General features: G+C 37.7%; 1 protein-coding gene and 1 long non-coding RNA gene across 15 annotated transcripts in view; one reads left to right on the plus strand and one right to left on the minus strand.

The window, feature by feature from the left end:
- zeb2a (zinc finger E-box binding homeobox 2a) overlaps positions 1–25,061 on the plus strand; it is a 264,051-nt gene that overhangs the window by 182,282 nt on the left and 56,708 nt on the right. For 12 of the 14 annotated variants that reach the window (XM_087265739.1, XM_087265745.1, XM_087265736.1 and 9 more), the window contains one exon: positions 20,857–20,987. In XM_087265739.1, the coding sequence (XP_087121865.1) occupies positions 20,864–20,987 (124 nt within the window). In that variant the 5' untranslated portion in view covers positions 20,857–20,863. 14 annotated transcript variants of the gene reach the window in all.
- LOC147842377 (uncharacterized) overlaps positions 9,748–25,061 on the minus strand; it is a 28,061-nt gene continuing 12,747 nt past the window's right edge. Inside the window, exon 2 of the long non-coding RNA XR_015499441.1 lies at positions 9,748–10,477. This is a non-coding gene — a long non-coding RNA (uncharacterized LOC147842377). The remainder of the gene's footprint in view (positions 10,478–25,061) is intronic.

The raw sequence follows: 25,061 nt of genomic DNA on the forward strand, positions 1-25,061 counted from the left end.
CCCACCTCTGCACATTTTGTATTTTTTTCTTACCACTTCAGAGGTTTGTTCCTTTTGAAGAGAATGAAGTGACCTGCAAAGTGGATATCACAGGATGTTCTGTTATGATTCCAATTGGAAGTTCAAGAGATATTAAAGATGTGACTTTTAAACAAATCTCATGTTTACGGTTTAATAATTCTTCAAACTTCTGTAATAAATTTTGTCTAAAGACACTCAGGGGTGTCCAAACTTGGTACTGGTGGGCCGGTGTCCTTCTGAGTTTAGATCCAACTTGCTTCAACACACCGGCCAGGAAGTTTCTAGTATGTCTAGTAAGAGCTTGATTAGCTGGTAAAGGTTTGTCTAATTGGGGTTGGAGCTTAACTCTCCAGGACACTGGCCCTTTAGGACCGAGTTTGGACACCCTGCTTTAAACAATGTAGTGTAAATCTTTGTTTTAAAATTAATTGAACTTCAATTTCGGCCAGTGTCCCATATGCAGGGGCCAGGGGGTACAGAGCAGTAAACACTATGTAGAAAACATTTTGATGGCAACACATTGATATATTGACATTGAGTTTGTATGGCATATGAGTTTCCACGTCTGACCACAAGATGGGATCCACAGCAGAATCATATCATTGTAAGTTTCTAAATAAATTATTGAATTAATGTTTGTGTACATAACAGAAAACTAAATATTTTGTTTCATTTGTCAAAAGACAGCTCGCTAAATTTGTATAACTTTCATAGAGTCTGATCAAGTTTAAAATCTAATACGTCTGAGGGATTTTTCAACCAGGGGTGATAAATTTAAAACTAATATCGCAAGTTACGTTGTTACAAACATAGTTCCATGTTTTGGTATTTCCCAAATCTGTCATTGCAACAAACATTCACAAACTGCGTCGCAAACTTGTACGCTTGCAACTACACCTCTAGAGCTGTAGTTGGAAGCATAGTTACTGTCTGTCTTCTGTTCAGAGTTATCCCCCTATTATGTCCTATTCCTTTTAAATGTCCCAACATCCACTTTGAATGATTAAAAAATAAAACTTTAAGTCATCTCTCCTACATGTAATTAGCTTATTGTAATTTTTTTACAGTTCAGTTTTAGTGATCTTCAGATTGACAATTGCGCTCCTTTTGTAGTGCACTTGGAAATCATTTATGCCAGTGGTTCTCATACTTTTTTCATCAAGTGCCATCTCAGAAAAAAAATGTCTTTCCATAATGATGAGGGAAATTAATTCCTGTTATTAGGAAAATATATGATTATGAGCCACTTTAAATATTATAAATAGGTTGAACATTACCACTGTTTTTTTTTTTTTTTTTGTAAGTAAAAAAAAAAAGTCGACGTTTAGGCAAGGCAAGGCAAGTTTATTTATATAGCACATTTCATACACAGTGGAAATTCAAAGTGCTTTACATAAACAAGAATAAAAGAAACAAGTAAAAAATAAATAAATAAAAACAAAAAATAAAACTGATTAAAAAACATAAAAACAGGTAAAATGTGATATAAAAGAATGAAGAAGAAGAGAAAAACATAATAGTGTAATCTGTCGGACGCAGCACAGTGCTCATTCAGTAAAGGCACAGCTAAACAGATGTGTTTTCAGTCTTGATTTGAATGTGCCTAATGTTGGAGCACATCTGATCATTTCTGGAAGCTGATTCCAGCAGCGGGGGGCATAGTGGTTGAAAGCTGATTCACCCTGCTTTGACTGAACTCTTGGAACTTCTAGTTTATATGATCCTAAAGATCTGAGTGATCTGTTGGGTTTGTATTCAGTGAGCATATCTGTAATGTATGGAGGTCCTAGGCCATTTAGTGATTTATAGACCAGTAATAATACTTTAAAATCTATTCTGAATGTAACTGGGAGCCAGTGTAGAGACCTGAGTGCAGGTGTGATGTGCTCTGATTTTCTGGTTCTGGTCAGAATTCTGGCTGCAGCATTCTGTATGAGCTTCAACTGTCTGACTGTCTTTTTAGGAAGGCCAGTGAGGAGGCCGTTACAGTAATCCACCCTGCTGCTGATAAAAGCATGAACAAGTTTCTCTAAGTCTTCACTGGAAACAAAGCATCTAATTCTTGCAATGTTTTTGAGATGATAGTATGCTGATTTACTGACTGCTTTGACATGACTATTGAAACTCAGATCTGACTCCAGAGTCACACCAAGATTCTTGACCTTATTTTTTGTTGTTTGACCTTTAGTAACAAGGTACGCATTTACCTTGAGAACCTCATCTCTGTTCCCAAATGCAAGGACTTCAGTTTTCTCTTTGTTTAACTGAAGAAAGTTTTGGCACATCCAATTGTTAATTTCATCAATGCATTGGCAGATGGTGTCAATGGGGCTGTAGTCATTAGGCAGTAAGGCTAAGTAGATCTGAGTGTCATCAGCATAGCTGTGGTAGGAGATTTGGTTCTTTCTCATTATTTGGCTCAGAGGGAGCATGTAAAGGTTGAACAGGAGAAGTGCCAGAATCGAACCTTGTGGGACTCCACATGTCATGGGTGTCCACCTCGACCTATGGTCACCCATACTGACATGGTAACCTCTACCTTCAAGGTGAGATCTAAACCATTTGAGGACCGTGCCAGACAGCCTAACCCAGTTTTCCAGCCTATCCAGAAGTATGCTGTGATCGACAGTGTCAAATGCAGCACTGAGATCGAGCAATACCAGCACTGTTAGCTTGCCTGAATCTGTATTTAGGCGTATATCATTGATTATCTTTATAAGAGCGCTCTCTGTACTGTGATGTGCTCTGAACCCAGATTGAAAATTGTCTAAACACACCTTTAAGTTTAAAAACTTGTTAACCTGGTTAAACACAACTTTTTCAATGACTTTGCCAATGAAAGGGAGATTTGAGTTTAACCCTTAAACAGCCAACATAACCACCTGGTTATTATTATTATTTTAATTGCTTATTAGTTGTGTCAGTATATTATTCAATGCAAGATGTGGGCCAAAGATTTATTTTCAAGGAGTACACCCTAAAGGGTTACTTTTAAAATTTAATAAAAAATTGTAGGCTACTGTTCTTAAAGTAAAAGGAAATCAGCTGTACTTAAAACAATTGCCACTACATCTTTCTTTTTCCAAATGATCCGACGTACTATGGTAGTTCATACATAAGTTACGTTGTTGTTTTGAAAACGCACCCTAGAATAGCACAAACCAAACAACATCCCTTCCAATGCACCGATGTTCTCAGATTCATGCAATAGTTTTCATTCACTCCATTAAGTTAATAATGAATGATGGTATAGGGTGCCAAACTTGGATACAGCCAAGAAAAATGTGCAGAGTGGGGGGTCGCAGACACCAGGATAGAGAACCGATGAGTTAGAATGATTTGGCTCCTAAACTAAAGTGTGACCATTTGTGTAACAGAGAGAGAGAAATGAAGGAGAATGTGATTTGAAATCATACAGGAAGCCGTGTTTGAACTTGCTTCACCTTTGAATTGCTTGTTTGCTTTTGGGATATGCTTTAGTTATAGAAATATAGTGTATAGGTTGTAAGTTTTGTGAATTATTGGTTTTGATGAGGCTGTTGCAAATCTAAATGCTCAACTGGGGCGATAGGGTTACTTTCAGATGCGTTTGCCTTTAAGCCACATGTGTTATTATTCAGGTGGCTAGCTATAAACATGTCGTCTTTAACTAAATTTCTCAGCAGGGTTTTTGTTTCAGACTGTTGCTCTGCTATGACAGTAGTTGAACTGAAATAGAAAACTGATCATAAAAGAATATGTTTTACATCAGAGGTGTCCAAATGTTTTACTGCACAGGGATAGAAATAAATAATGCAGTGAATAAGGGTAAATAAATTTTAAAATAATTATGAATATTATTATGAATTAGGAAATTATTAATAACTATATCTAATGACTGTATATACTTCTTACATAGTGTGTTTCAGATCTTGAAGGGACCATTGACTAGAAATATGGCAATTTTGTCCTGATTTATTTGCTTTGTTTTTCCAAGCCTAGATGAGTTTGCTGTCTTCAACTAAACACAAAACAGGATATTTTGAGTGGGCCATAATATGTTACAGAATCCCATTAACTTTCACTATAAATACTATTGTCAACCTAATGTTGAACAGAAACAATTTATAAAATCTCAATAAATTGTAGGATGTTTTTTCTGTACTATATGGACAAAAAACACTGAGACATTATTATTTAAAATATGGTCTTTTGGCTTCCAAAACACTGAAACAATATCAGGATGTATAAACGATAAGAGAGATATCATTTGTTGGTCAACTGTCCCTTTAAGCGACAACAACTAAATCTGGAGGCAATCAAGCGGTGTGTTTGTATCAGTGTATCTATCACAGGTGCTCACAGTCTCAGCGGTGCTTGGAAATAACTTTGCAAATGTGTGTTTGGAAGGACAAATGGCTTTCCACGCTCTTTCAGTACATCTGGAGCGAGCAGATTTCCTGTATCATTCTTCCTTCGAGCTCAGGGACTCCAACGCTGTCCACACACACACAAATGCGCCACAATTTACAGTTCTTATGCTTTGTCAGTCTTGTCAAGACACTTGAGCATCCGGCCTTCTTTATCGGCAAACCTGAGGGCAGCAATGACAGGCCTGAGGAAACACCAGAGACCAGTGTAGAGTAAATTTAGCCCTGACCTGACAGCCTGTCTCTTTGTTTGGCTGACAGGAGCTCGACACATCACTCTGGGCTCCATTGATTACGATTCTCAGCTCATTGTGGCTTCTCTGTCACTTCGAGTGATATTACTTAAATATTTCCTCTCTCAACCGTCTTTACCTCTGTCCTTTAACCGACAGCGGCATTGGCTGAACTTCATTTGGATTGGCTTTGTAACTTTGTTATTCCATCTTAAAAGAGGAATTGCTTTTTAAATATGAGTGTGAAATGAATGGTAATTTCTCAATCCTCAGTCATAATGTCTTCCCCTGAGGTTGACGACTACTGTAACTTTCAAGAAACGTTTCAAAGATGGTTCAAAGTGCAAATTGAGGATCGCCTTCTGCTTTTTTCTCGCTTTTGCAATGATTGGAGTTTTGTTATGTGTTGTCACTGCAAAATATGAAAGCAAAGTGTATGTATGGTTTCTTACCTAGAATTATGTGTGTATGTTAAAGAAAAGTGGGTCACAGTTGTCAAGATACCATTTTCACTTTAATAAACCATGAACTATGAATTTTGCTTCATTAAACTCATAATATTAAGCTGTTATTAAGGTGGTAGGTAGGATTAGGGATGTAGAATAAGATCATGCAGAATATGTACTTTGTAAGTACTAATAAAAAGTCAATATCTTTGAAATAGGCAGATAATAAGTCACTATTTAATAGTCCAATGTAAGAAAATGTAGGGTTCCACACAATTCATTTATGTTGTCAACACAAATTGATTAACTTACCAAATTTAAGTGTACTGGACATAAAACAATTTGGTCCACAAAAAATCTCAAGAATTGGGTTGTTTCAGCTCATTTTAAATACTGTAAGTTGTTGAACAAGCAGCAAAACATTTTTTTGAGTGTGAGAATTAGTCATTAAACTATAGTGTTACCAAAAAGTATATTGTAAATTCTAACTATATATACATTCACCGGCCACTTTATTAAGTACAACTGTCCAACTGCTCGTTAATGAAAATTTCTTATGAGGCAATCACATGGCAGCAACTCAATGCATTTAGGCATGTAGACATGGTCAAGATGATTTCCTGCAGTTCAAACTGAGTATCAGAATGAGGAATAAAGGTGATTTAAGTGTCTTTGAATGTGGCATGGTTGTTGGTGCCAGACTGGCTGGTCTGAGTATTTCTGAAACTGCTGATCTGGGACTTTAACGCTCAACCATCTCTAGAGTTTACAAAGAATGGCCTGAAAAAGAGAAAATATCCATTGAGCTGAAGTTGTGGGCACAAATGCCTTGTTGATGCCAAGGGTCAGAGGAAAATGGTCAGACTGGTTCGAGCTGATAGAAAAGCAACAGTAACTCGCAAAACCACTCGTTAGAACTGAGATATGCAGAAGAGCATTTCTAAATGCACAACAGGTCCAACCTCGAGGCAGATGGGCCACAGCAGCAGAAGACCACATCTGGTGTCACACCTGTGAGCTAAGAACAAAAAACTGAGGCTACAATTCACACAAGCTCAGCCGAATTGAACAATAGAAGATTGGAAAAACGTTGCCTGGTCTGATGAGTCTTGACTTCTTCTGCGACATTCGGATGGTAGGCTCAGAATTTGGCATCAACAACATGAAAGCATGGATCCATCCTGCCTTGTATCAACAATTCAGGGTGCTAGTGGTGTTGTAATGGTGTGGGGGATATTTTCATGGCACACTTTGGGCCCATTAATACCAATTGAGCATTGTATCAACACCACAGCCTACATAAATATTGTTGCTGACCTTGTCCATCCCTTTATGACTACAGTGTACCTATCTTCTGATGGCTCTTTCCAGCAGGGTAAGGTGCCATGTCATAAAGCTCAAACCATCTCAGACTGCTTTCTTGAACATGACAATGAGTTCACTGTACTCAATTGGCCTCCACAGTCACCAGAATTCAATCCAATAGAGCACCTTTGGGATGTGATCGAATGGGAGATTCGCATCATGGATGTACAGCTAAAAAATCTGCAGCAACTGCGTGATGCTATCATGTCAATATGAATCAAAATCTCTGAGGAATATTTACAGTACCTTGTGGAATCTATGCCACGAAGGATTAAGGCAGTTATAATGGCAAAAGGGAGTACTAGTAAGGTGTACTTAATAAAGTGTGCTGGTGAGTGTTCATGTATAATACTTTGTTTTGACATGCCCCTCTACATCTTATTAGAGTATTAGTTGACTGTTAGATTTAGGGTAAGGATTAGTAAAATAAGCTGACACCCTAGAAAAAAATATTTATAGTCAGTTGAATATCTGTTTAATTTTATGGATCATCAAAATAAAATGTTAGCCAATATTAGGCAGTCTACTCTGAATACTAACTAACAAGTAGTTACAAAGTTACTTAGTCAACACCGTATCTAAAGGGAATAATTCAAAATGAAGTGTTACCGTTGACATTTAAATAGACTTTATTGTTTCGTAATGCTAGAATGGCCCAGATATTAATATAAAACAACTCAACAATATTGTTGACCCCTACTCAAGTTCATGGACGTTTTAATACAATTAAAAGCTACAGATTCTTCATAATTATAGTGTCCCTTCAACTGTATCAACCACCAGTGCATATTTTCCAGTAAGAGGTTTCATTACCTTTTCCACACGATTATGATCTTTCATGCACATTTCAGCACTTTTACCTTCAGCACATTTACCTTTGCTCAAGCACTGTCTCTGCAGATTACACTATGATCTATGTTTAACTTCCTGTGTTTTTTATCTTTGCACTGCTAATTATACCTTCCCCTTTATCATTTATTTAAGCATTTTGTTAGTTATTATATTTGTGCATTCTTTCATCTTTATTGCAGCAGTGATACACGTGATGTATTAAACTTTCACAACCTGTTGATGTGTTCTTAACAAAGAACAAAGGCATCTGTTGCATATTGTAACTATTTTTTATTCATCAGAATGAAGATGCCCTAAACTCTCTTTTGTCTTTCAGATATTTGATGATAATTTCCCTAATGGATGCCATTATGACATAATAACATGTTTATTTTATTTGCAAAAATGCGTCTCAATGAAAACTGCTTTTCATGAATATACCATTATTATTCCTAAATAAGTGTTATTATACTGAAATTAAGTTCATGAATTAACAATAGTACTTACAGCAGTAATTTTATGCGTATTTATTTCTTCCAGGAAACTGCATTAACTTTTGTCATCCTTCGACTCATCAAGAATGATCATGATTCTCTTGTTGTTCCTTAGTCAGAAGACCTTGTGGTATCTGTGTCTAGACCAGCCTCCTTGTGGTTTGTAGCATCACTTTGTTGTTGCCTTGCACCTTGTGCGTTATTCGTATTTGAGATTTTCTCTATTATGGGAGAGTGCATTTGATTTTAATACAGGAAACACGATTTAAATTTTGACCTTTTAAGTTACCACAGTATATATATATTCATCTTTTATTAGAGACTGCTTGAAAACTCTCAGTTTGTCTGGATGGAACATTCTTTCAAATTTCAAACAAATGTCATTTTCGAGCATTTTTTATTCTCCAAAACAATTATGCTCGGTGAGAATAACAGATGCTTTCGTTTCTTGTGATTGGGGAATATTATTTTTACCAAACATATGTTTCTTCTCCTCTGAAGTTACAACATTAGTATTGTTTTGTCAAAAAATATCATAAATATCAATATAAACATGTCTGAGAACATTCAGATATAAACATGTCTGAGTTTTTGTTATTTTATACAAAAAGAAATAGCTCTAATTGACTATTTGGGTTTTAAATTTTGAAGAAATATCATCAATAGTTAACAAAATGAAATACAAATCAACACATTACTATAAATCATAAATCCGAAGAAACTGATATTTTTTAATTAGTATCTTAGTTTTTCATTTAGAAATTTGATTAATTCATTCGGATCACTTATTCATTATCAAAAACTAAAACAGCACGACTTAAATTAACAGATCAACCATACACTGCCTGACAAACGTCTTGTCATCTATCCAAGTTTTAGGAACCACAAATAATAACTTTTTTAGCTATTAAAAAAGGACAGTAGAGAGTATTGACAGGAAAGCATGGGGAGCAGAGCGAGGGGAAGGATCGGCATAGGACCGCGAGGCGGAATCGAACCCGGGTTGCCTCAAGCACCTGAGTGCATGTGTCGACGCACTAACCACTACACCACTGGCACCGACCACACCACAAAAAATAACTTGACTTCTAGTTGATCATTTGGTATCAGAAGTGGCTTAATGGCAAAGGCCTCTAGATTACACTTATTTTACAAAAATAAAATATGATCATGCCTTGATTTATAATTATTTAATTGGAAAGGAAGGTCTGATTTTGCGTAGACAAAAGTCTTGTAATTTAACAGAAATAATGTACAGTATAGAATATAAAGTCATGGTGCAGTGGAAAAAAAATTCATATTTTGTATATGACTCCCATGAGCTTGAACGACTGCACTACATCTCTGCAATGCCTCAAATAACTTAATAATGAAGTCATCTAGAATGGCAAAGAAAGCGTTCTTGCAGGACTCCCAGAATTCATCAAGATTCTTTGGATTCATCTTAAATGTCTCCTCCTCCATCTTATTCCAGACATGCTCAATAATGTTCATGTCTGGTAACTGGGCTGGCCAATCCTGGAGCACCTTGACCTTTTTTGCTTTCAGGAACTTTGATGTGGAGGCTGAAGTATGAAAAGGAGTGCTATCCTGCTGAAGAATTTGCCCTCTCCTGTGATTTGTAATGTAATGGGCAGCACAAATGTCTCAATACCTCAGGCTGTTGATGTTGCCATTTACTCTGCAGATCGTTTGCACACCCCATACTGAATGTAACCCCAAACCATTATTTTTCTTTCACCAAACTTGACTGATTTCTATGAGAATCTTGGGTCTATGCGAGTTCTAATAGATCTTCTGCAGTATTTGTGATGATTAGGATGCAGTTCCACAGATGATTCATCAGAAAAATCTACCTTCTACAACTTTTCCAAGTGATCAACAAGAAGTCAAGTTATAATTTGTTGATCTTACAACTGTGATCGACAACAAGTTTTGTCAGGAAGTGTATATATAATAATTTAATTTAATTAGACCATTTTAAAAGTAACATCTCTGGTAGTAAAAAATAAAGTGTTGTTCCACCCAAGTTCCACACACATCGTCTGCCAAGAAAAAAAAAAAACGGAGCGTAGGTGTGTTTGTGGCAGGGATTTACTGATACAGCTTATGTTAGGCATCCTGTCAGGGAGCTCATGATTGTGCATGTGAGTGTGCGTCTGCATGCATGCCTGTGTGTGTGTAAACGTGCATCTGAATGTCACCACCTGGCACGAATCACGCGGGCCCCACGGTTTGATAGACCCACAACAGGTGTGTGTGGAGGCATAGCAAACACCCTTGACTCCTGACAGGTGTTGAAGTTTGGGTTTCAGCCCAGACTGCGCTGCATTTGCTCGTGACACTCACATTAGTCACCGCCGGACCTCTGACTCTAATAGCCAGCTAGGTATACTAATCCCTCGGCGGGCCATAAATGTTAATAGCTTACTAGGTACGGTAATCTCCAGTGGTGACATTTGGTCTACCTTAATCTGAAGATGTATTAGAGGAGGAGGGAGGGAGGGATGGATGGTGGGATAGATGGACGGATGGATGGGGATGGGTGGAATTACAGCAGTCGTAGTGAGGCGCAGGCAAGTAAAAATGTATCATTTGGCTTAACCCGCTCCATCAGACTCCTGTGCGTGCTGGGGGGTCCAAATCCGGACGGCTGTGGGGGGTCCAAATCTCAGGCTCTATGGGGAAAAACAGAACAAGCACTAGAGGATAAGGTATAATGCTGAGTTAGTAATCAAGTGTAGTGTAGTAATTTGTGTAACAGAAATTACACAATAAAAAAAAAATCAATAATAATTATAATAATCTGTTGATCTGAAAAATTTTTTTTTTGCATTTGTTTTTATTGAAAGCCTTTCAGCATGCATCTTATAAGCATCTTATAGATGCAACTTTTTTATTAATTATTCATTCATTTTCCTTCGGCTTAGTGTTTTTATTTATCAGGGGTCACCACAGTGAAATGATCCGCCAACTTATCCAGCATATGTTTTACATATGCTGCAACCCAGCACTGGAAAACCCCCATACACACTCATTCACACTTGTCCTTTTAGTTTTTTCAACTAACCTATAGAGCATATCTTTGGACACCCTGAGGAAACCCATGCAAACACGGGAGAACATGCAAACTCAGTAGCAAAAGATCAAAAATCAAATCGGCACACTGCCACTTTAGCTCTCAATAAAGTTTAATGTCAGGGGGAAGATGAAGACCATGTTGGTCGAAACGTTGTGACATACATTTTTTTTTGAGAGCTAAAGTGGCAATGTGCCGATTCTCTTTTAATCTTTTGCTACTGAGTTTGTTTTTGATTGAGCACCTGTCTTTGAGATTCCTAGATGTGCGCACATTTCTGTTTCTTGGTTGCTTAAGAACCTGCATACTCCACACAGAAATGCTAACTGGCCCAGCCAGGACTCGAACAAGCAACCTTCTAGCTGTGAGGCAACAGTACTAACCATTAAGCCACTGTGTCGCAATTTAATTAATTATTTGATTGATTGATTGATTGTGTTGTCTAACATTAATTTGAATGGTTTAGGGGAAATGGAACTTAATTGCAGGGTTTTTAATATAACTGTGAAATTATTCTCATTTCAAAATTTCACATATTATAATTATAATGTTTATATTATATAAATTAAAATAGCATAATTTTGACATTGTTTTTAATAAATTAACATTGTAAAACTTAAAAAAAATTGTGGCTCATAAAAATTTATAAAATAAAATAGATAAATAAATAAATAAATAAATAAATAAGCAATTGACTTTTGATCACATTTTGTCTTTATATGCTGAAAATTGTCTATTTGTCGTAGTAAAATGTTCCCAGTTACCTATTTTTTTCTACTTCGAACAAAATTAAACCAAAATATAGTAAATAAATTAATTCATAACCATTGTTTTATAACTACAACAATTTCATAATTAAAGCCTTGTTTATACTTCTGCATCAAGTGATCGGCGTGACCCACGGCGCATGCAACGCACGTAGCTGTGCATTCATACTTCTGGGCACTGTTTCTGTTGCTCTGCAATAACACTTTCGAAACGCTAGTTGGCAGTGAGGTGTTTATGCTCCTCTGTGCTAAGTTTCTTTGCTGGTGTTTTGTTTTTTCTAAATGCTTCCTTAATGTACAAGTGGTTCAAACTCGCTCAACTTTAACCATGAGGTAAACACAAAACAAAGTTTTCCATCCAGAGCTCCTTCACGGGACTCCACATTTTAAACACTCGGTTAATCGGGCTCGCGCGGCTCTCAGTCCCTCCCACACTTGTCAAAGCTACCAAGCTGACCAATCACGGAGCTCGCGTTACATTTTTAGGTCAGCGACGCCAACGGCCATGGCGAGGGCTATGCGTCCATGCACAGGCTGCGCTGTAGCATAGCCGTGCGCTTGACGCAGAAGTATAAATCAGATTAAGACATTACACCTTCCAATTGTGACTGCATCTGGCAGTGTGACTGTTTAACTCTTTATATATTTTTTTTATTCACATCAAAAGACTTTTCCCTTTATTTTAACTTTGATGTCAACTTTCGCATTTAAAGTTTTCACAATTAATCAGTTTTGTTTGTTTAACGAGGAATACATTTTCTCTCAAGCCATTATAACAATAAAAAATGTTTTCTTCTCATAAACAAACAAATAAAATAGTAATTCTGACAGTACAAATAAATTACACAAAATGTTGCGCCAGTACACAGAAATGCTGCAACCGTGTAGTCATAAAGTCTGATTTATTCATGGAAACACATGACATTTACAGGAAGGCCTCTAAACAGGAACCTGAGCAGGAAAAGAGCTGTTGCACCATATTAAAGCAGTAATCAGAATGAAAGTGAATCATACAGGGGCTAAGGTGTGCCTCCCATCTGTGCGGTCCTGATGTGTTTTTCAGAGAGGGTCATGAGGTCATCGTCCTGTTGCACACACTGTAACATTCACGATGAATTCAGCAATACAAAAAAATACACCTTTTTACAAGACCCTGAAGTTATTTAAACAAGACTTGCTGCTGACAAATGCAATAAAGATCGCTGCACAATTAATAGCCCCTTACAACAAAGTCCTTTCCAAGACACGAGTGTAATCACGTCACAGAACCTCATCCAAAAGCACTAATCCTCCTTTATTTTGTAAGCTGATAGAGCAACCATATGCCCCTGCATATCACTCACTCAATTTTAGGTGAAACCAAGCCCTGACCTCCCCTCCCCAAAATAGTGTTATATTTCCAAGGTCTATTATTAATCTGTACTTTTTTCCCCCCACACTGGATTAGACCACGGCTCTCCCCCACTCTTCTCTTTTCCACTTAGACCGGTATTATTGCCATAGATGCACTCAGATTAGTCATGTGTTTATGTTGACAGCGGCTGTAGCTGGATTAGGTCATGCTTGTGGGACGCAGGGGAGGGATGTTTGTGACCGTCTGCGTGCACATCAAGGGCCCCCGTCTCCATTGACCTGCACCTACGGCCTCCCCATGCTTAAACTGACAATAGGCCGAGCAAGACCCTCGCCCCATGCAGACAGCCATTGTCCTGAGACGTACAGCGGTCCAGACACTGAGGGGGTGGAAGGGGTGCAGCTTGATTGGGGGGGAGAACTGTGACAATGAAAATATGGGGCAGAGCGACATTGTAGGTGTCGTGCAAGAAGTTTGAGTTCAAAATTCCCAAGTAGTTGTTTGCAACACAAATGGAATGTTAATATAAGGCATCAGTTGTGGCGGGAAATATTGTTTGTTCACCCTGAAGTGTAGTTTATACACGCTCAATAAGGAGTTTTGCTGCATGCTTGTTCCAACTACTTAAAATGAGTTGAAACAACACAATTCTTGAGATTTTTTTTGGGACAGCTTAATCGTTTTATGTTCAATCCACTTAAATTTGTTAACTTAATCAATTTGTGTTTGAACAACATGAATGAATTTGTGTGGAACATCACCAAAGTTCTTAAGTGTTTTTTAGGGTCAACTTATTTATTTAAGTTAAATCCACTTAAGTTTTTAAAACAACAACTATGTTACCTTAATTGCTTTGTGTTGGGACAACATGAATAAACTGTGTGGAACCCAGTATTTTTACAGTGCAATAAAGATCTTAATCTGAAAGAAAGTAATAATAATTACAATCATCATCGTCATTATCATTTTGACTGTAATTGAATTACACAAACCATATTCTACTTTTTAGAGATGCTGCAACTTTTTTAGCCGTGAATTCAGATTTATTCATGAAACATATCAGTGTCGTAGATGTTGTGGATGAAGTTTCAGTATAAGATGTTTAAGTACAAAATTGTATTTGTTTGCAACACATATAGAATGTTAATAAAATGCATAATTTGTGGGGGGGGGATGTTGTTTTTCACCCTGGAGTGCAGTTTATACGCACTCAAACAATTTTTGCTGCTTGTTCCAACTACTTACTTAAAATGAGCAAAAACAACACAATTCGTGAGATTTTTTTAGGGACAGCTAAACTGTTTTAAGTTCAGTCCACTTAAATTTGTTAACTCAATCAAATTGTGTTGTGTTGTGAACAACATGAATGAATTGTGTACATTTATTTACAGTGCACACTCAAAATTGCAAATATGATCTTAAGCTGAAAGAAAATAATAATAACAATCATCATCGTCATCATCATTTTGACTGTAATTAAGTTACACAAACCATGTTCTATTTCATAGAAATGCTGCAACTTTGTTTAGCCGTAAAGTCGGATTTATACCCACATGATGTGGAAGTGTTGCAGGTTGATAGGGCAGAGCAACAATGAAAACACACTGTAAAAAGTGATAAGTTACTTAAAGCAGGTAAACCAATTGCCTTAAAAGTAACAAGTTGACTTTTCAAAAATAAAGTACACCCATTACAACATGGAACAGTTCACTCATTTTTTATTATTATGCTAATTGTACTTCCTTTTTACAGTGTCAGACTATTTTACCATGTCCATTTTTAAATTATTACTGTAATTATCAAAATATTGCATATTTTGTGCCTTATTACACAAGTCTATAAAATCTATAATTATAGCCTCTATTCAATTTAGAATACACACTAGTGTCTGGAAGAGCAGATTTAATTTAATGTATGTCATTTTGCTAGATACAGAAAAGCTGGGGAAAAAACTAATATAATAAAGGAAATTGTATTGGAAAAAAAAGTGATTAGTTTACTTTTACTAAAAAAAAGTGACAATAGTTTTACATACATTATGTAAAGTCAACTTGTTGCTTTTAAGGCAATTGGTTTACTTGCTTTAAGTAACTAATCACTTTTTACTGTGTATGGGGAAATTATCATCACATTAAAAATATAGAGAACAGATCAGCGTCATGGATGAAGTTTCAGTTTAAGAAGTTTGAGTTCAAAATCCCAATGTATTGTTTGCAACACATAAGGAATGTTAATAAAATGCATAATTTGTCGGGGAAATATTGTTTTTCACCCTGAAGTGCAGTTTATACACACTAAAAAAACTTTTTTTTTTGCTGCTTGTTCCAACTACTTACTTAAAATGAGCTGAAACAACGCAATTCTTAGAAATGCTGCAACTTTTTTTCAGCCGTAAAGTTGGATTTATTCATGGAACCACATAATGTGGAAGTGTTGCAGATTGATGGGGCGGAGCGACAATGAAAATATGGGGAAATTATCATCACATTGAAGATATAGAACAGATCAGCATCGTAGGTGTCGTGGATAAAGTTTCAGTATAAGACGTTTCAGTTCAAAATTCCCACGTAGTTGTTTGCAACACATTAGTAATGTTAATAAAATTTATGTTTTTCGAGAGGGGAAATATTGTTTTTTACCCTAGAGACTGCAGGTAATAGGGTTTTTATCTTAATCTGAAACAAAATAATCATAATCATTTTTTTACTGTAAACCATGTGCTAGTACATGGAAACGCTGCAACTTTTTATATAGATTGATGGGGCAAAGCAACAATGAAAATATGGGGAAATTATTGTGACATTGAAAATATAGGGCAAATCGGCATCGTAGGTGTTGCAGAAGAAGCTTTGAAGCAGTTTTGTTCTTAATATGAAGGAAAATAAGGTTACACTACTTTAAGGTGTCCTTTTTACAGTGTAACTATTTAACAACAGACTAGTCATTAAATAAATGTACTATATTCTAGGGTTATAATAAGGGATAAGGTAAGTTGTATGTAATTAAGCATACTTATTGGTAATTAGAATAAGTGCATTAAACTCGAAGTGTTACCGAAAATAAGGCTACTTTTGATCAATTATATTACACAAAACAAGTGCTAGTACATAGAAATGCTAAAGCTTATTTTTATAAAGTTAGATTTATTCATGAAACCACATAACATGAAAGGGATGTAGACTAATTAAGCAGAGCAACAATGAAAATATAAAGAAAATGTTGTGACATTGAAAATATAGTGTTACTGTAAACTTTATTGTCCTCTTTTGGGGTTATTTGTTCTGCAGCGTAATAGATTTACAACACATGTTACAACACACACTTAAGACAAACATAAAACAACATTAATAGTACTAAAAACAGCATACCTTTTCCCTTAAAATTCAGCAAATCAATCGCACAAGAATTAAATGAAAATTTAAATCTGCTGGTCTTCGCCTAGAGGGACCCTATACAGAGATCCTGAGGGAAGGATTTGAAATGAATCAAAAAGAGGATGGGATATTTCAGATGTAATCTGATGGGCTTTCTTTAACACCTGGATTTCATACAAACAGGATAAATCTGACACTTTTCCTTCTAATACTTTACGGCAAATATTTAAAACCTTAGAAAGTGAGTACTTCTGTTTCACTTTTAAAGAAGCAAACCAACAAATCAATAAGAAGGTTCAAATGTATTCTCTATAGGCCTTATAAAATATAGAGTAAAAGGCATCATATGTTTTGTGGGGAAAAAAGTTGAGTCCAATATTTGCATAGCAGTTTGCAACACATATTATTATTAAAATGCAGCATTTAGGTGGGTGGTGGGTTCACCCTGGTGTTCAGATTATAGTTTTGTTCTTAATCGGAGGGGAAAAAACTATAAATGAATTGCACAAAACAAGTGCAAGCAAATAAACATGCATTTTAATCATAAAGCCTGATATGCAGTATTCGTAGAAACAGATGACATTGAAGGGGTGCAGCGTGATGGAGCAATCATAGGCATCATACAGAAGGTGTCATGAAAGAATAAGTGTAAGTTTAATATTCCCAAGTGATTGTTTGCAACACACAGGGAATGCTAATAAAATGGGGACATTTTTTGTTTTTTACTTTGATGGGCAGTTAATACACAGATTGTGTGTCTTGCAGTGTTGCAAGATGCACTTAGGCAATAATGTGTGTGTGTGTGTGTGTGTGTTGGTTTGCCGGGGAGGTGACTAGAAACTCACATGGTCACAGTATGGTAAACCTTTCCTCAGGTTTTTGTTGACTCATTCTCTCAGTTCTCTTTTATATTTCCACGAATTTGCTGAATTTGAACTCTTTTCGCCTAGACTAAACTGTGTCAGTCAGGTCTGTAAGGGGCAAATGGTGCTGTATGATGTGGCAAAACTTCCTTCTTTTCATCTCTCGCCCACAGGTATTTTGTCAGCAGCCTATGTGCTGGGTTTTTGTGCTGTAAAAGGGCCTAACTAGTTCTTCAGTGCTGACTCTGTTGTCTTTTTTTCTCTATGCTGAGATAGTGTTATTTGATGTCATGTCAAATGTCCTGTTGGTGATGCTGTGTACAATGAAGGAAGGATTTAATTCTCTGCTCTCTTGTTTTCTGAAAGCAATAAACTCCCACAGACTGATGATGCAACGGGAGGTGTTGAAATGTTTTGCTCTCTGTAAATACTGTGATAGTTTGATTTGTTTTCTCTGGTTCAACGGTGCACGGTTAATGCTCAGTTTTCAGCAAAATTTCACGATTGATCAATAGAAGACTTTTTGTATTAATTTTTTAAGACCCCCCTCCTTTTTTTCCTGTGATGCCAAGAACAAATATCAGACTCATGGTGATAATTAAATCCTAACAAATTAACAAAACTAAATTCAGGGCAAACGACTGAGAAAGAGAGCGAGAGAGCAGAGGAATCTTGTTATAAATGAGACAAAGGGATCATTTGGGAAAAGAAATATGTGGGTGAAACGTAAGAATATGAGGTCACGTTGGTTTCTATCATTGTGAATGGCAGTTGGAGAATCAGGAATTGAATATATGCCGTTTTATCCTAGGAATGTATTAGTGAGAAATCTCGCGAGGGGAGCTGATTCCAGTCAAAGTGAATGAGTAATACAGCAGAACTTCTGCTGCCAATTGACACAACAGCACACACAGAACGGTTAGCTGAGCACCGTCCTTGTTACACTCGATTCTTTCGTTTACTTCTCCAAAAAAAAAAGAAGAAAAAAAATAGGTCATAGTGTCTCAGAATACAAAAAAATAATCGACACAAATAAATTTCTAGGTTAGGGTTTTATTCTCTCGACTATGATCCAATTTCACGCCACACTCAGCAGCGGCACAAACACACATTCATAAAAATAAAAAGCATGAAGAGGGGAAGGAGTCTACGCAATATCTAGTGTTCTTATGTTTTATGAGGAAAAAAACGATAAAATGTTGCAAAACAAATGTACTTTTAATATTATCATCATTATTAATAATATAGCTAATATTGTTATTATTGTTATATACACCCTGCGCACGAGGAATTTCCATGTAAGCGCGCAATGCTGTTTAAATAAAAGGTATTGATTAATATAAACGCCTCTAGTCAAATCCAATTGGTCTTTAATGAGTACATCAAACAGCAGTGACATTTTATTGGTCAAATATAATCCATGCAAAAACAAATGCATGAATTTAGTGAGGGTAAATTTCTTCACGCTGTACTAATCAGAGCGCCTTTAATAAACCGCAGTGCTTCATTAAAATGAAAGATTAAGCATTGAAGATGGTTGAGGAAAAACGTTTGAAAGGAAAAAAAGCTACATTTGTTGTTATACTTAAATGTTTAAATGATTCTTGGTCGCCTTCAGCGACGAATCGATCAGTTCTGGTTTAAAGTGCGCAAAATAAAGTCTCAGAACTATCACTTTTAATTGCACTGTTTATCCCATAAACAGCCCTTATTTTATACAGTGAACCATACATGAGACATGCGTACCGAAATGCGACATCAATCACCGCGCAAGACAAAAAGGTACAATGAAATGTCAGGTGAAACTGCGCGCGCGCACACACCACACACAGGTGAGCTACCTGTCAGATCACTGCAGCATCGGCAGCCTCTCGTGCATCTTTTCAGCTCCTCTTCCATAAAAGCATCTGTCCTGACGATGTTCGTGGTGCAAACCTTTTTGCTCTGTTCCGATTGCAGGATAGAGTGTCCAACGCGCCACCGCCTCACCTTTCCAAAGTCCCACCTGAGTTGCCCAACGACAGACGCGCGCAGCACCTGATCTGGTTCATCATCAGACGACTTCGGCGTCTCTCCATCTATCCCGCCGTGTAAAGATAGGTGGCGTGTGTGTCAGAGTCTCGGAGCGCAAAAGTAAAAGAGAGAGCGCAGAAATGTCATCTGAAGAGGCGGAACACGTCAGTGCGTCCTCAGGTTTGTTCCGTGTTGTGGCTCACAGAGATCAGTCCAAACCTGTCCATCAGGAATAACGGTCCCTCATTATAGAGCAGAGTCCTCCTCAGCGCTCCAAACATCTCTGTGGCGTTTTCCTCCCCTCTAACCGGCTCTTTGGGGAATTTTCATATAGAATCGGGTAGGTGAGCCTGTTTCGTGTGTACTTGAGTCCTCGTGGATGCTTTTTATACACCCTATTTTACTTTTTTTTAAATCCCCACCTGAATGTGAGATTGCAATCAACTTGGCTTCAGCCGGCGCAGGTGAGAAAGGTGCGCGCGCCTCACGGATGCTGACACACCGGCAGCTTCACGCAGGAATGATGATGAGGATGATGATGATGATTTCGCTCGTTACATTTATCAGTGCATGTTTACGCGGCTCTCATAAACGAATGCATTCCCGACAGACAACAATATAAGAACATCTTTTTGATCAGTTTATTTATTTAAGATGCAAGGTACTTGACTAATAGTTTTACAGTAAACATTCGAACAGATTTCAATGCATAAATAAAAAAAAAGAATTTTGAAGACAGTTTAATTTTGTCATCAGCATCCACGATTCCTGCAAGACTTACATCACTGTGACGAGAGGGGTAATGTGCCTTGTTTATTTGTTTGCTTATCATGCTTAGATTACAATTGTTATTTTTAAGAATTCGACTTCGCAGTGTTGCATATTTTTTACACTAGGATAAACTAAATATTTTAGATTTTAAATGTAAAAATTATGACAAGAATTTATCAGATTTGCACAAACGCAAAACGCAATGTTTTGTACTTTTAAGAATATAATTGCAATAAGAACATTTACAAACAGTCTTAATTAACACCGTCTTTTATAAATGTGCAAAACAGCAACGATTTTATATACATTCCGAAGAAAAGTAAATGTTCTTAATTAGATTTGGTCATTCAGTAAAAGTCAGACAGCGAAGAAATTATGAATCCTGTATTTACATCCATCATACTCACTCACGAAGTAGCTCGGAAGATCTGCCTATAAAAACTTAAAGCAAAGAGAGAGAAAGGAGGCACAAGCATCACTAAACACAAGTTGCAGAAAACTTTCATTGCTTTGCATTGTGTGAAATGCTCTATACGCACAGCACATGCTTTATGGTGACTTGAAGGTGTCGGTGTGTCCGTCCCCCTTCGTTCGCGCACTCACGCGCTGCTGTCCGATCACACACAGACACACACACACACTCACACACACACTTCAAAAGATCAGACGACGCGCAGGACGCTCACGGTCCCTCCAAACAAACCCTCCTGGATAACTTCATTCGGACTTCTCAGTCACTCTACCCCCAAATATCATTTGCTCTCTCCTGTGAGCGACACACATCCTCCTTCCTGCCCTGAGAGTCCAATTGTTGCCGTGTGTGTGTTGGTTGCTAGATCTTGGATGAAGGAGCGGAGCCCATGCGGACTGCTGCCATCTGACCCACTCTTATCAATGAAGCAGGAGATCATGGCGGAGGGTCCCCGGTGTAAGAGGAGAAAACAGGCCAATCCGAGGAGAAAGAACGGTAAGAAAGTGTCTCGTGCCGAAAAAACTTGTCTCCGGCTTGTTCTCGCGTCTTGAAAACACTGTTAGATTTGGGTGAGATTGTGCGTTGTCAACTGAAGCGCTGTGTACAAGAGTACGGGAAACTCAACGACAGTGTGTTTACTTGTGTGCTTCAGACAGAATTCTGCTGATTTAAAGTGTTTTTGTTGCTGTGGAAATATTTAAGTTGTAATAGAGTAGGAGTTACAGGGAGAGTTCAGATGTGTGAGCGTCTATTATCTCACAGCACAAAACCGTTATGTGTGTGTGAGCGCGTGCGCGAACGCGTGTCTTCTGCTGGACACAACATACTGCCCTAAAATACTTTTAAATACTTGCTGAAGTTGTTTTGCGTGGTTTGTCAAACTTTTACACCTTAGAGTTGTTGTGAACTTCTGTCTTTGGTGAAGTTGTGAAAGAGTGAAGTTCTGCTGTGTGATTACAGGTTATGTCTTTAGACACTTTTCGACACTTTCCTAATTTATAAATAGTCACACGCCTTATGGCTTGTTAGTCATGACTTTTGGTCTGAATCAAAATGCACAGGTAATGTCAATTGAAGCCGCGAATATTTTGGTTGGGATCCTAAATAAAAAAGACGAAAAGAAAAGTCCTGCTGCCCATAGTATTGGCCTGAGGAGCATTTAGACACAAAGAAAAACAAACTCATCCACAAACATTTTCGGACTATCACTCACGCGGTTTCGTCTTTATTTTATTATTAATTTTTTTTTTCATAAGAGGAAAATATTCATTTTAATTTGATCAAGTTGCAATGTAATTTTTAAAAAGTTATAATTAAGCTATATTATGTAAATAAATGTAAATGTTGCTTTGGATATTTTGGGTGCAGAGGAAACACACATATTCCCGGACCCTATTATATGTTTGACCTCGATACTTTATTAAATGCGATCTATTGATTTTATGAAAATCAATGCAGCCTGTCGCGGAGTGTAGTCTGTGACATGGAATAAAGTCGATGGGTTAAAACTCTTTTCTAATACGGGCAAAAAATTAGTGAAACGGCCAAGCATTATTTCTCTTGATTGTTATTGAAAGTCACATATCGTTGAGTTTAGGATTGTTTTCAGATTTTGTTTGAAAACATTTGCTAAGGAAAAATATAAAATGTTCTCTTCTTAAACTTTTGAGGAAAATTAAGTTTTTTTAATGGCAGGAAACAAAATTGTAAAACTGTAAATAATGCATAACAAGCGATTGCTAAATTGAGTCTTATATGGGACATATGTAAAAACCATTTGAATCGTCTTACCAGGCCGTTATTGCATGTATGCAAATGATGGAAAAAATACACACACATTAATAATACTGACCAGCTGGATACTTTTCAGTTGAAAATCGACACTCCTCACCCTACATATAATTAGGTTAAATTATTCAGCAGACCTTATTATTTTTTTAATGATTCATTATAATTTATTATTGACTGTATAAATTTGATTGTTTACTTTTATTGCCTTATCGACCTGAATAGACATTTTGCCCTATTTTAATGTGATACTGAATATTAAAATGACAGATTTGTTAAATAATAAACTCAAATGTATTTTATAGTTTGTAGTTTAGGTCTTCTCCTTGCAGCGCGGCCCCACCCCACTGTTTCGAGGGCCCAATGGGAGGTCACATTAGGCCCTATGTGAAACTCGATCTGCTCTCTGGCTGTAGTTGTGTTGTGGTTGTCATTTACCCTCCCACACCCCCAACCTCCCCCTTTTTTTCACAGCACGTCACATCCAGCTGTGAGGGCCAGCTTGACAAAACTGTCAGAGGCGCAAGAAGTTGTAGCGTTCTATAGATTGTCGTGGTTCTGTTGTTGTGCCACCTTCTCTTTAATGACAGATCGCTGTAAGCTTGTGATAATCATGTGCATCAGTTTTTAATTATTGTCTGTTTTTCCAGTTATCGGGCATTATATGTAGTACAGCTGTCACTTTAAAATTTAAAGTTTCATTCTGTCTTTTTTTGGCTCATTTAGATTCAGTTCTAAGTGCTAAAACAAATGATCAGACGCCTTTGTACGAAGTCATTGCATTGAGTCACTGCAGTTACCAGATTAAATCACTTGTTTCTATGAAAGGAACATTGTGTGATATTTGTTCGGATGGCATAAAGAGGCTAGCAGGTTCACCAAGACAAAGCGCTAAGACAATGGCTTGTCATCGGGGCATCTCATTGGCATGCTCTTATAATCAGCAGTACCAGGGTGTCTAGTGTACTGTCTTTGGCACGTATCACACACAACCGGGCCATTGTGAATGCAGCTGCAGCAGATACCTTTCATCCCCCTTCTTGAACCACTTCTTACTAAATACGCCTTTAAAAAAATATTGAATCAAATCAAATTTATTTATTCGGATATTTACAATTACAGGTCTCGCTCCCTAAAACACATGCACACACCAATCTCAAGTAGCTCTCCAGCAGTACCATCATCTATGCTGACCTGAATGCCTTTCATATCTTCTATGCCATGTTTCAGCCACCCCCTTTCCTTCTTTCTCTCTCTCTCTCTTATTCTCTCTCTATTTTTTCCCTCACTCACTCCCTCACTCCCTCCTCCACCACACACCCCCTCAGTAAACACCCCCGAGGGCAGAACAAAGAAAAGGAGCTCCTCTCCTCCTTCTTAATCACAATTCAGCCCTTTCACTGCCGCCAGGCCACTCTCTCGCTTTCAGCATCCCAAAGCCAGAGATGAAAAGAGCGCAAGAGAGAAAGGGAGAGTGAGCGAGTGAGGAGAGAAAAGGTGGAAATTACGAACTAGAGGTAAAGAGGTAGTGTGACATAACTTTGGTGCCTCTTTGCGATTGTTAAACTGCCTTGGTTACGCTGCCCACTCTGGTCAGCTGTCCCAGCCGAGGGACAGGGTCCTCACTAATGGCTAGATAATGTTACTGGATGCCGGTCTGGAACTATTAACGGTCTAATTGCAGACGGGGGAGAGAGAGAGAGTGAGAGAGAGAGAATAGGGAGGGACTTTGAGAGACAAAAAAAGTGACACTGATAAGGTTAGCAAGAATGGAGTGAGGGAAAACAAGTTAGCCTGTGTATACAGGAGGGGAGCAAGGGGGCAAGCAACAGATTGTTTTATGGACCCCAAAAAATATCACAAGTGCTTGAGACTACATGGCATTCATTTTTATAGTGTTGTTACAGATGATAGGTGTTAGTTGTTGGTGTTGTCACATTGTAGCAAAAATTGCACCCTTAATTTTAGCTCACTCATTTAGACTCTTTTCTTTTGCTAATGTTTTGTGGCCGTTCTCATACATCTGCCATATTCAAGATAAGCCAACAACCCAGATACAGAGATAAGAGAAGCGTGATGTTGGTCCTTAGAGATCTATGGATGGGTGTTGGGACAGATGCCACTCTCAGAAGCGACACTTTCTAGCAGTCCATCGCTTTCACGAAGTGAGACAAAACATCCAGTCAGGGGCCAAACGCCTGTGCCTTTTCACTGACAGACAAGACATCCATTATTGTGTTAGCCTTTCATTCGCTTTTCCCCCTGTACCTCAATAGGTCAGGGATCACAAATGCAAATCCACAGGCATACCAAGAGAAAGAGGGAACGTAAGAATACTCAAATGCACCATGTGATATGAATTCTTAATTTTATCTGTTTCGCTCCCTCCCCCCTCGACTTTTTTTTGTTTGTAAGAAAAGGAGATTATCTGTACACCTTCATTCAAGTCCCCTCCCCTTTCAGTTGGGCCAAGCTGTGCAGGATTTAGGCCGATTTACTTCAGCAAACACCTATGGACACTGGGGAGGGGACGGACCCTGCTTGGAAAGAGGGGGTCCTTTGTTTGCTGGGGTGCAGAAGGCCTAATGCTTCACCGGGCGGCCGTATTATCGCATTAAGCTGTATGCTGGTGGCCCAGGGAGGCTGGTTAAAGCTAAAGCAGTCTGCTATCTGCCAAAGACAAGGGAACATACATTAGTGTGGAGACATGCCCCCTTTGTGTGCCTCAAACTTCTTCTCTGGACGTGTGAGATTAGATGGGTCTAGGTAGAGCAGTTGTCT

This window comes from Danio rerio, chromosome 9, assembly GCF_052040795.2.
Source record: "Danio rerio strain M-AB ecotype USA chromosome 9, GRCz13ab, whole genome shotgun sequence".
NCBI classification, from domain to species: domain Eukaryota; kingdom Metazoa; phylum Chordata; class Actinopteri; order Cypriniformes; family Danionidae; genus Danio; species Danio rerio.